The sequence below is a fragment of the Rutidosis leptorrhynchoides genome, chromosome 4 (assembly GCF_046630445.1).
Source record: "Rutidosis leptorrhynchoides isolate AG116_Rl617_1_P2 chromosome 4, CSIRO_AGI_Rlap_v1, whole genome shotgun sequence".
NCBI lineage: Eukaryota > Viridiplantae > Streptophyta > Magnoliopsida > Asterales > Asteraceae > Rutidosis > Rutidosis leptorrhynchoides.
This window is the reverse complement of record NC_092336.1, coordinates 560,846,296-560,857,457: the sequence shown is the minus strand read 5'-3', so window position 1 is coordinate 560,857,457 and position 11,162 is coordinate 560,846,296. Positions and strand designations below refer to the sequence as shown.

Genomic DNA, 11,162 nt, shown 5'->3' with positions numbered 1-11,162 from the left:
GAAAGCTAGCGAAAAATTAAGAACTTTTCCTTTAGATATCGAATGGTTTCGATGAACGGATTAGAAGTTATAATCAATTGAATTTTCGATATTTTTATTAAAAATGATTATTATTATCGTCGTTTTTATCGTCGTTCTAGTTTTATCTTATTAATATCATTATTATTATCTTTATCAATAAAAGAGATTTATCATTAAAATTGTTATTTTTTTTATTATTACTATCGTTATTATCGTTAAAGTTATAATTAGTATTATTATTATTATCCAATTATTATTATTATTATTATTGGTATTATTATTATTATTATCATTATTAATATATATATCATTATTTAAAAATGGTTATTGTTATTGTTATTATTATTATTACTATATTATCATTAAGATAATTATTAGTATTATCGTTAATAATGTTATAGTAACTATCATTATTAATATTAGTGTAATTAAAACAAATATTTGTAACACCTAATTATTTTGATTACTATTATTATCATTATTATGAACACGATATAAAAGACGATTAAAAGCTATTAAACGAAACAATTAGGAAATAATGGGTAAGAGTATCATGATGAAATTAAAATGTTATAAGATATTGATTTAGATAAAATTATCGTTCTTATTATTTTTATCATTACTATTATTATTAAAAATATCGTTAGTATTAAAACTATCATTTTAACAAAAATTATCATTTTAATAGAAATGTCATTGTTACTATAAAATATCATTATTATTATTATTATTTTAAATAGAATTATTATTTTAAAGATAATATTAAAAATTATCGTAAATATTAAAGTTATCATAATTAGAATTATCGTTTTATCTAATGTCATCTTAGTAATTATAAATATTGATATTTTTATAATAATTATTATTATTACAAAATAATACAACTTTTACTTACTATCATTATAGATATTATTTTATCAAATAAATATGTGATACAAACATATTTTACTATGTGTAATAACTTACTTTAATAATACCTATCATATTATCTTTATGATATTAAATGAACCCTATAAATTTTATTACTTAATATATATATATATATATATATATATATATATATATATATATATATATATATATATAAAAGTATATTTTATTATATAAATTTAATATAAAATTTTATTTATTAATAAATAAATTATATTATTTACTCTAATAAATCTTTTAAAAATATTTAAAAATATAAAACAACGATATTTAAACTATATATTAATCATGTATAGATTTTTGGAAATTATTTTGAGTCAAATTTACTTTTGTTGACTTTTGCATATTAGTCTCGAGCATTAGGATTGTCGTACACTATGACTTAACCTAATTTGTTAGACAAATATTGACCAACACATAAATATATATAATTAATTTAGGTTCGTGAATCCGAGGCCAACCTTGCATTTGTTCAATGACGTTATATGTATTTTTACTACGAAATACAGTATGGTGAGTTTCATTTGCCTTTTTACCCTTTATATTTTTGGGCTGAGAATACATGCGCAATTTTTATAAATGTTTTACGAAATAGACACAAGTAATCGGAACTACATTATATGGTTGAATTATCGAAATCGAATATGCCCCTTTTTATTAAGTCTGGTAATCTAAGAATTAGGGAACAGACACCCTAATTGACGCGAATCCTAAAGATAGATCTATTGGGCCCAACAAGCCCCATCCAAAGTACCGGATGCTTTAGTACTTCGAAATTTATATCATGTCCGAAGGAGGATCCCGGAATGATGGGGATATTCTTATATGCATATTGTGAATGTCGGTTACCAGGTGTTCAATCCATATGAATGATTTTTGTCTCTATGCATGGGACGTATATTTATGAGAACTGGAAATGAAATTCTTGTGGTCTATTAAAATGATGAAAATGAATGATTATGATAAACTAATGAACTCACCAACCTTTTGGTTGACACTTTAAAGCATGTTTATTCTCAGGTGTTAAAGAAATCTTCCGCTATGCATTTGCTCATTTTAAAGATATTACTTGGAGTCTTTCATAGCATATTTCGAAGAACGTTGCATTCGAGTCATTGAGTTCATCAAAGATTATTGTTAAATCAATTTATAGTTGGATAGTGGATATTATGAAATGGTATGCATGCCTGTCAATTTTTGATGTAAAGAATGATTATCTTTTAAAAACGAATGCAATGTTTGTAAAATGTATCATATAGAGGTCAAATACCTCGCAATGTAATCAACTATTGTGAATCGTTTATAATGTATATGAACGGGTCCTTTCACGTAACATGCGTTAACGACGTTAAAAAGTTTCAAATTGAAATCTGATGGTGATTTAATGCCTAATGATGATATTATACCTTTTTTCTTTGGCGAAACTATATAAATAATAAATCTTTTTATCTTGTATAGAAGAAAAATTATATAATTATTTTACCTCAAAAAGTCATATAGCCCATAATAAATCAATACCCTATTTTAACCCATATCTTTCTCCAAGAGGGTTATAACTTATATGATTCATTAAACATGTCATCATATAAATGAATTATTATTTATTATACATACATTATACAATTATACAATTATACTATAAGTATGATATTGGTTACGAATCTCGAATGTAAGTAAAGACAATGAATAGGATCTCTTTACTAGTGACAAAAATTTTTCACTTATAAAAATGAAATAAACTTATACGTAACAATCTGACTTTCATTCATTCATTGATCCAATAAAAACATGGCAACGCAAACGAAATAATCGGGCATTTGGTAGATGTCCATGTATTTTACCCATAATAATTTCTCAAATGAATTTAGGGTTTTTTAATAAGACTCTTCTCCCTCATATCATTCCTACTTCACTTTCTATCCCCTCCCAATTCTTCTTCAAAAATCCCCACAACAACAAGATTCCTACTTTTACAGGTCACTTTCTATATAAAGATTCAATCTTTAATTGTTTTCTAACTTTTCTTCTTGATTTTATAAAATCCCTTTTTATGAAACCGTCTTTTTTTAAAACCCATGTTGGTTCTTGCTAATTTGTTTCTGAATTGTGATTTTGGTGATGTATGAGATCAAAAATTGAATCTTTTTCAAGATTTGATGTTTCTTGATTACTAATATAAAACATCGTGTTCGGATGCATTTATGATCAAAGAATCTCCATGGGTATTTTGCAGGTGGAAAGAGTTTAGTGTTGAGGGCTCAAAAATCTTGCGATAACAGTGAATCAATAGAGCAAATTTCAGAATTAATGGATAATAAGGAAGGTGTTCAGGAGCTAAAAAGGAATCTTTATGAACATATAGAGCCGTATGCTACTGGGTTCTTGAAAGTTTCTGATATTCACACAATCTATTGGGAGCAATCTGGAAATCCTTCTGGTCATGTAAGGGATCATCAATCTGTTTTTTGTACATTTATGGTTTTCATAATTTCGCATTGCATATTATGTTCAGTTATTATTTGCATCCTCAATTTAAGTATTCAAATTGGTATAGTACTAGTTATGGTGGCAACAGATGGTACTGCAGACCTGCAGTGTTTGACAAAAACTTATTGATTATCTAATTATTGTGATAAATTTGAAATTACCTAATTATGACTAGATTTAAGAACAAATAATCTGATTAATGATAATCTGTTTAAAAACATGAATTCATACACTGTAACATGATTGAATTAGATGGCTGCTATATGTTTCTCATTAAATGTGATGCAGTTTGGGAACTTGTTGATTAAAATTTTGGTGTCTTGAATGCAACGAGAGAGTAATAGCATAACACGCCATCGATATACTTGTTTTGGGAATCTGGGGTTGCCTTATCGAACACCATATTTGGAATACTGTTAATTAGTTTCCGTGTTGCAGATTTGCAATTATGTCATATCATTCGTTTTGTTTATAATATTTCATAAAATGCAGCCCGTTGTGTTTCTCCATGGCGGTCCAGGAGGTGGAACATCACCAAGTAATAGAAGATTTTTTGATCCTGAATTCTATCGCATTATTCTCTTTGATCAGGTTCATCATCAAACCTTTATCAGCCAACTGTTTTCCATCACTATTTTTAAATTTTTCCATCGCGATTTTTAAATTATTTCATCTCGTTTTTATGATGGTTCTAGAGAGGAGCTGGCAAGAGTACACCACATGCTTGTTTAGAGGAGAACACAACATGGGATCTTATTAAAGATATCGAAAAACTAAGAGAACACCTCGAAATTCCTGAATGGCAGGTGTGTATTATATTTATATCTTGGATATTTTGGTGATATTAGGGTGTGTTTGTTTATCTCTTTATTTCTTTATTGAATGGTTCAACACTAAATGTTGAACCATTCAACATTGCTTTTGTTTATGACCTTTAGTGCTGAAACTCTCTTAACCATTAAGCACCAAATTTTCTATACTATCATCTCTAAATTATATTAAGAACACTTATCTAACAAATATATTGATATTTCTAATTCATGTAAAAGGTTAATAATGTAATTTTATCTCATTCATTTTGTTCGTTCAAAATAATTATCAAACATGTTATTTTCATTTAGAACTAAGTTCATTCAGAACCTTTGAATCGTTCAGGTTACGAACCACTCAGCGCTTAATCATTCTGTTTTATCAAACACAACCTTAGTCATGTATATCTTTTATCGTTTTGATTTATAGGTGTTTGGTGGCTCATGGGGGAGCACACTAGCTCTTGCGTACAGCCAGTCTCATCCTGATAAAGTAAGTGACTGATGTTTGCAACTTTTTTAGGGCACGCGATTGTATGATACTGTTTGACTAATTGTTCAATAAGGGAATGTTATAGACACAAATATTAATATTAATATTAATATTAATGTTAATGTTGCGAGTACATATACACGACGTGCGATGTATATGACATTCACTTTATCAACCAAAACCACTAGTCCCAACAAATTAATGATGATAGTATGCGGTAATACAAATTAATGATGATAGTATGCGGTAATAGCCAATATTGACAATGTTGATTGCCAAAAAGGAAAATGAGAGCACACTGAAATGGTATTATGATATTGTTTGAATATAAATGAAATTCCATAAATGCCCTCAAGTGATGACGTCATCTATTGGTTATTCTAAGGTAACCGGAATTGTCCTTCGAGGGATTTTCTTATTGAGGAAGAAAGAGATTGATTGGTTTTATGAAGGCGGTGCTGCTGCAATATACCCTGATGGTGTGTTTCTAATATCTTCTCTCTGACTGAGTCAACTCAGTACCAACTTTAATTTCTCAGTCACTAATTGTTTTCCATTTGTTAATATAAAAATAAAACAGCTTGGGAGCCTTTTAGAGATCTTATACCAGAAAATGAAAGAGACTGCTTTGTGAAGGCCTACCACAAGAGATTAAATTCCGATGACTTGAAAACACAAGTAAGATTCTTTTTCTTTTTCTTTAGTTGGGAATCACAATTTATATTGATTTTACATTGAAATTGTGTATTTTGTATATAGTATGAAGCAGCTAGGGCGTGGACCAAATGGGAGATGATGACTGCCCATTTGCTACCAAATGAAGAGACTATTAAGAAAGGGGACAGTGATGATTTCTCACTGGTAATAGTATTAATGATCATGAAGTGCACATATATGTTTTTGTTGTTATGGCTGATTTTTATTTTTTTATTAATTTTTTTGTGTGTGTGTGTTTCTATGTATAATAATATATCTCATGCTAATTGCTGAAAAGCAACGAAATACGATCATGTTTCTGTTTGTCCCTTTAGTTGCAATGAAATGAAATAATTGTGAGTTTTCTTTAGTCAGTTTGGTGCCCAAAACATATATAGCGATTTGCACGGGATCTGTATTTGTTGATAATGTCGTATTCTGTTTGTTGTATGGGAATAAAAGGGTTTTTTTTTTTTTTTTTTTTTTGATAAAAGGGAATAAAAGGGTTGTTGTAACATGCAGGCGTTTGCAAGGATTGAGAACCATTACTTTGTGAATAAGGGATTCTTTTCAACAGATTCACATCTCTTGGATAATATTGATAAGATCAGGCATATTAATGCTGTAATTGTACAGGTATGTGTCACAAATGTACTGTTTAATGTTTATATCTTTTGTACATTTTGTTCTTTCGTATAATTTTCATTATGGTATGGGATTTTTCAGGGACGATATGATTGTTGTTGTCCCATGATGTCCGCATGGGATCTGCATAAAGCTTGGCCAGAGGCAGATTTTAAGGTATGCACTCACCATCTTGCTCCAAGCTATAAACTTTGATTTCAGTTTGGGTTACGTTTTTATTCTAATGTGTAAAACAAATTTTTTTGTTAAAAAATGGAACGATATTTGAACGCTCATTAGATTCTAAATCATTTTATTCAGAAAATAATTCTTGTTGAAGGAATATAGTTATTTTAACCGTACATAAGACGCTAATCGAATGTATCCTCAACTGAAAATGTTTGAACAGATGTGTTTTCGGTAACCCAACCCATATCCCATATCGATTCCTACATATAATATTTACCGAAACAAACCTGACATGTGGCCACCTCTAGGCGAATTTCAGTGTGCAGTTTGTCATGCGGTTTTAATGAAGTGTTTGGTCACTAGGCATATGTATATGGTTGCAGTTTTTCACTTGTTTTTTTTCATTTTGTATACAGGTGGTCTCAGATGCAGGACATTCGGCTTATGAACCAGGCCTAACAGCAGAACTTGTAGCAGCAAATGAAAAGCTGAAGAACATCATTAGAAATGGGTGAATAACTTACGATTTTAAAATCCTATGTTTGGACACAGGTTTCTTGAACTATTTGCTCCTGGTTCAGGATCGAAATATCGGATGGAAGACCACAAAGCTTTTTGTTACCTTGATGAATTTATTGATTTCCCCATGTTCTTATATCACAAACTATAGAATTTATGTCTTCCTAGTTTGATTTGATTGGCAAATAAAAGAATGTGAAAAGGAGTATAAAAAGTTTGTTGTGATCCAATATGGGTCCATTGTCAGTTTGCTCAACTAATCATATCTGTTTTTATCTAATTTACTGGACGACTAAGATGGTTTGGACATGTTTTGAGGCGCCCACTTTTAGTCCCGGTTAGGAGAGTCGAGACCCTTGTTGTTGGGGGCGTAAGGAGAAGGGGTAGACCCAGAGGTAGGTTGGAGGATAGATTGAAGCTTGACATGAAGGAGCTCTTATTGACTGAGGACATGACTTCTGATAGGAATTTGTGGAGGAGTAGAATTAGAATAGATGACTAGGCTCTACATTTTTTTTTTTTTTTTATATATTTATATTATATTTCCTGCCTACTTGCTTGTGTGCCTTATCGTATTGGCTGTACCTGTTTTATGGTTATATTATATATCTATACTTATTGTAGCATTTTCAGATGATTTATTGCACTATATGGTTACATGTTTGTATTACATTATATAGCAATTAATTTATACATACTTACATATCACATGCTTTTATGCTATCATTGTATGCTTATTTGTCTATGTTTACATTGTATACCATCTATTTTATACTGCATAGTATACCTACATGCTTCTTACCAACATGTTTTCGTATACTTATTGTACTTACATGACTGGTTATACTTGCATATTTGACACGCACATATTTTAATTATATGTTATATTACATTATTTTGTTACATGCTTTATTTACCTATACATATCGTATTGATATATACTTTATTCATGGTAAAGTTTCTTTTTTATCTACTTTACTTGTATACTTTTACTGCACATATCGGAATTCATGGTTCTTTATGGTCGGAGGTTCCTAGGAAGCAGCCTCTCTGCTCTACAGAATAGGGAGGGACGACTTCCTCTACCTGGGGACCGATAGGTATCCGTGAGTGGAGGAATGACTTCCCTTTTACTTTAGGATAGAGGAAAGGACTGTCTACATCTAACCTCCCCCATACTCCACTCTAGTGGAATTGGGTATTGTTGTTGAAGAAACTTGATTATTGATCCATTTGTAACAAAAATATTTGGGCATAAAACACTTTCAAATTTCTAATCCACTATCAAGTACTGTAAAAAAGTCTACACAAGTTAAACATATTATAAATAAATAAATAAATGGCTACAAAATTTGTAGCAACATAACTGAATAAAGGAAATTCAATGAATGATTGCCTGAATCTTTTACACAACACAAACTTCCCACTTAAGCAGTTACCTGCTTATCTTTGAGCAAGTTTTTGGTGTATGTGAAGTGTGAAAGTTTGGTTCTTTAGCAATGGTCAACGGACGTTTTCCACGTGATGTGGATCTTGCAGCAGAACCCGGTCTAGTTTTGTTCTCCGTCACCATAACGTCAGTTGTTAACTTACAAGATTTCTCTTTTATTACACCCAGTTGCTGGCCTTGCATCCTTACTTTTTTAGGTGACACACCCCTGCATATCCATAATCAAGTAAATAAACAAATGAGCACTCAAGTCTATATTTAACTGTACCAAGCCTGTTGGCAAATCCTTACCCTTGAGGTGATTTTGTCCTTAAGCTGGTCGTAAGTCGAAGTCTTTGTTGTGTTGATTCAGGGCGTTTTTGTGCTCTATTAGTTACTGGTTTTGATCCCACTGCACTTGGTTCTTTTTCACATTTAACTTTTGTAGAATCGTTGTGCTTCCTTTGTTTGGTAGTAACGTTATCACTTTTCTGTCGACATAAATCATTATCATTAGAAAAAAAGGTTGGTTATATTTACTTAGTTACAGCTTGTTTAATGGATGTAATAATATGAGGACTCACTGGAACCCGATACGTCCTCTTTATTATTATACTTGTATCTTTCAAAACCTCTTTTTCAGGAGCATTATCATGGAGCTTTTTCTCAACAATAGCTTCTCTAAGAATCCCTCTTTCCTAAAAGAAAACAATAGAAAATTATCAATTGCGAACTAGAGTACAATAATAATAAAGTAAACAGCATAGTGTAAAAGCATTGCTTACATCAGTTCTTAGCCTAAATGGTTTGACGTTTGTAGGCTTTGGCTTTTTGCATTTCATACCGACAGGACCAGAAGTTTGAACAACCTTGTTCTTTTTATGCATCTCCTTACTTATAATCTTATCACCCAATGGCTGGTTGCCAGATCTGTGCGCATAAGTTGCAAGCATTGTTACTTGCACAAAATCAAACAAGTAAAGCATATGACAAGAATAACCAAATATTATTATTATCATTATACCTGTTACTATTTTGACGAATCAAAGCATTTTCTTTACCGTCATCATTCATGTGTTCTGCCACCTCAGCACTTCCCATATTCTCTTTATCTTCAAGATTCAAAGCATCTTCTTTAACATCATCATCCATTTGTCCTGCTACCACTTCATTTGATGATTTTTCATCACATCCCACATTCTTTTTGTCGTCTACAATTGTCGAATCCTTAGTGTCACCTCTCAAAGCATGTGAATTTGAAGCGTTGGACGGTACCAAAGCTTTGGACTTTTTTGCACTCTTGCAAACCTTTAAATGGCTTCTCGAGGCATCTTCGTTTTCTTGTTTCTTGGGCTTGTTTTGGGTACCCTTTGAAGTCTTCTTTTGACTAGCTATCTCAAGCCTTTTTGTCCCATTACAAATATTTTTCAGGGGTGTATGCAACTCAACGGACTTTTTAACACGAATGGCCTTCTTGGGGGAGTAAAAAGCTAGAGCCTTTGCTATTGTTCGATTGTTCACATAAATAGTTGTTTTTTTAGGATGCTGAACACTTCTGAAGGAGTCAAGATCGGGTCGACACATTTTGTTTCTCGGTGTTGTCATATACTTGGAAGCAACTTGCCTAGATTTATTAGCCATTGGGGTGGAACCAACTTTTGAACTAGGTTTAATTTTGCTTTCTGGGTCACCATTTTTGTGAGAAATCAAAGAAGAAACCATGTCTAATCTAGGCATCCTAGACTTGGACGGTTTTGCAGGAGCAGAAAGTGGACATTTCATACTAACGAAAGAAGAAAACAAGTGTTAGTATCTAATTCTCAGTATGTTATAATACTAATTAGAAATTAGAAATTAGAAATAGAAATTAGAATTAGAATTAGAAGTTTATCGAGTTTAAGTACTCACCTTAAGTGTTCCCTATTTAACGCTTTTCTTAGCTTAATATTCGGACTTCTTGCAGCCATGACCTATTCGCAATTCACAAGTTCACATAAATAACACTTGAGTTCTTCTTCAGTCACATAATTATTGCAGAACAATATAAAAATAAATAAAGACTCACCCGAAGCACGAAGTTTTTGGAGATCTCTTCATGGTTTAGTTCCTCCTCATGCTTTTGATCACAACCTGGCCACACAATTCAGATCATGTTATAGTTTGGATGTCGAATTCCCATATATAAAACTCAAATTTCACCACATTATAATCTTATAGATTTAGAGATATAAGTAACAAAGAAACTATGGTAGGTTCGTTTATATATTTGTAATGAAGGTTATGATATTTTTTATAATTATAACATTCAAAAAAATTGATCAACTTTTACCGAGTTCACGACAGATGAGAGCATTCAATGTCGATATCGCCGTTAAAAAAAAAAAAAAAAAAAAAAAAATCCAGCATAGGTTCGGGATTAAAGATATTTTTGGTGAGAAGACATTGGTTCACTAAATTACAACCTGGATTCACAATTTTCTTTTACATAATTTCCGTTACGTTTCACAAATCTTTGAATCCGTTCGAAAATGAAAAATTTCAGGTAAAGCTATACTTGATGTAATCAAAGTCTTCTCAAACATATTTAGCTTCTATCAGGATCAAGATATATATGTCGCAAAATGTATATATATCAATCAACTCTAATCATATAAAAAATCAGCTAAATTGTAGCTGCAACAATAACTAAAAACCCTAAATTAACAGTTGCAACCAATTTCCAATTTCAAAAAGATAAAAGCTTGAAATATCGAATTTACATACCAACACGAGAGCAGAACCAGAATCGATCATCGATACGCACAGTGTAGGGTTTAGTAAAATCCACAAACTTTGGAGCTTCGATTTTTTCATAAAACTCTTCATCCTCACCGTCTTTGATTCTGGCGTCGATCACCACTACCTCCGCCGGTGGTTCCGACTGAAGCTTTTGGTCTTCCATTTTTTTCAGATAAAACAGATCAAG

The 11,162-nt window shown here is 31.2% G+C and overlaps 2 protein-coding genes across 2 annotated transcripts; one reads left to right on the top strand and one right to left on the bottom strand.

Moving 5' to 3' along the window:
- The first annotated feature begins 2,776 nt into the window (after positions 1 to 2,776).
- On the top strand, positions 2,777 to 7,048 carry LOC139845301 (proline iminopeptidase). The gene is made up of 11 exons (XM_071835560.1): positions 2,777 to 2,927; positions 3,185 to 3,393; positions 3,931 to 4,029; positions 4,134 to 4,244; positions 4,678 to 4,740; positions 5,126 to 5,219; positions 5,321 to 5,418; positions 5,500 to 5,601; positions 5,959 to 6,072; positions 6,163 to 6,237; positions 6,666 to 7,048. Exons 1-11 carry the CDS (start codon positions 2,810 to 2,812, stop codon positions 6,762 to 6,764), a joined length of 1,182 nt encoding a protein of 393 aa, XP_071691661.1. The 5' UTR covers positions 2,777 to 2,809; the 3' UTR covers positions 6,765 to 7,048.
- A 1,027-nt stretch (positions 7,049 to 8,075) lies between these two features.
- LOC139842730 (uncharacterized) lies at positions 8,076 to 11,138 on the bottom strand. Its single transcript, XM_071832841.1, has 8 exons — positions 10,961 to 11,138; positions 10,263 to 10,327; positions 10,106 to 10,167; positions 9,222 to 9,980; positions 8,983 to 9,127; positions 8,782 to 8,895; positions 8,510 to 8,688; positions 8,076 to 8,426 (listed from the first exon to the last, which is right to left on the bottom strand). The coding sequence occupies exons 1-8, from the start codon at positions 11,136 to 11,138 to the stop codon at positions 8,204 to 8,206; spliced, it is 1,725 nt and encodes a 574-aa protein (XP_071688942.1). The 3' UTR covers positions 8,076 to 8,203.
- Positions 11,139 to 11,162: the final 24 nt, after the last annotated feature.

What these genes read in the sequence shown, in the direction of transcription:
- LOC139845301 (XM_071835560.1), top strand. Translation starts at nt 2,810, where the DNA reads ATGAATTTAGGGTTTTTTAATAAGACTCTTCTCCCTCATATCATTCCT. An exon ending in CAAGATTCCTACTTTTACAG is followed by an intron (nt 2,928 to 3,184) that starts GTCACTTTCTAT and finishes GGTATTTTGCAG; the next exon opens with GTGGAAAGAGTTTAGTGTTG. An exon ending in CCGATGACTTGAAAACACAA is followed by an intron (nt 5,419 to 5,499) that starts GTAAGATTCTTT and finishes TTTTGTATATAG; the next exon opens with TATGAAGCAGCTAGGGCGTG.
- LOC139842730 (XM_071832841.1), bottom strand. Translation starts at nt 11,138, where the DNA reads ATGGAAGACCAAAAGCTTCAGTCGGAACCACCGGCGGAGGTAGTGGTG. An exon ending in CCAAAAACTTCGTGCTTCGG is followed by an intron (nt 10,168 to 10,262) that starts GTGAGTCTTTAT and finishes AATTGCGAATAG; the next exon opens with GTCATGGCTGCAAGAAGTCC. An exon ending in TTAAATAGGGAACACTTAAG is followed by an intron (nt 9,981 to 10,105) that starts GTGAGTACTTAA and finishes TTCTTTCGTTAG; the next exon opens with TATGAAATGTCCACTTTCTG.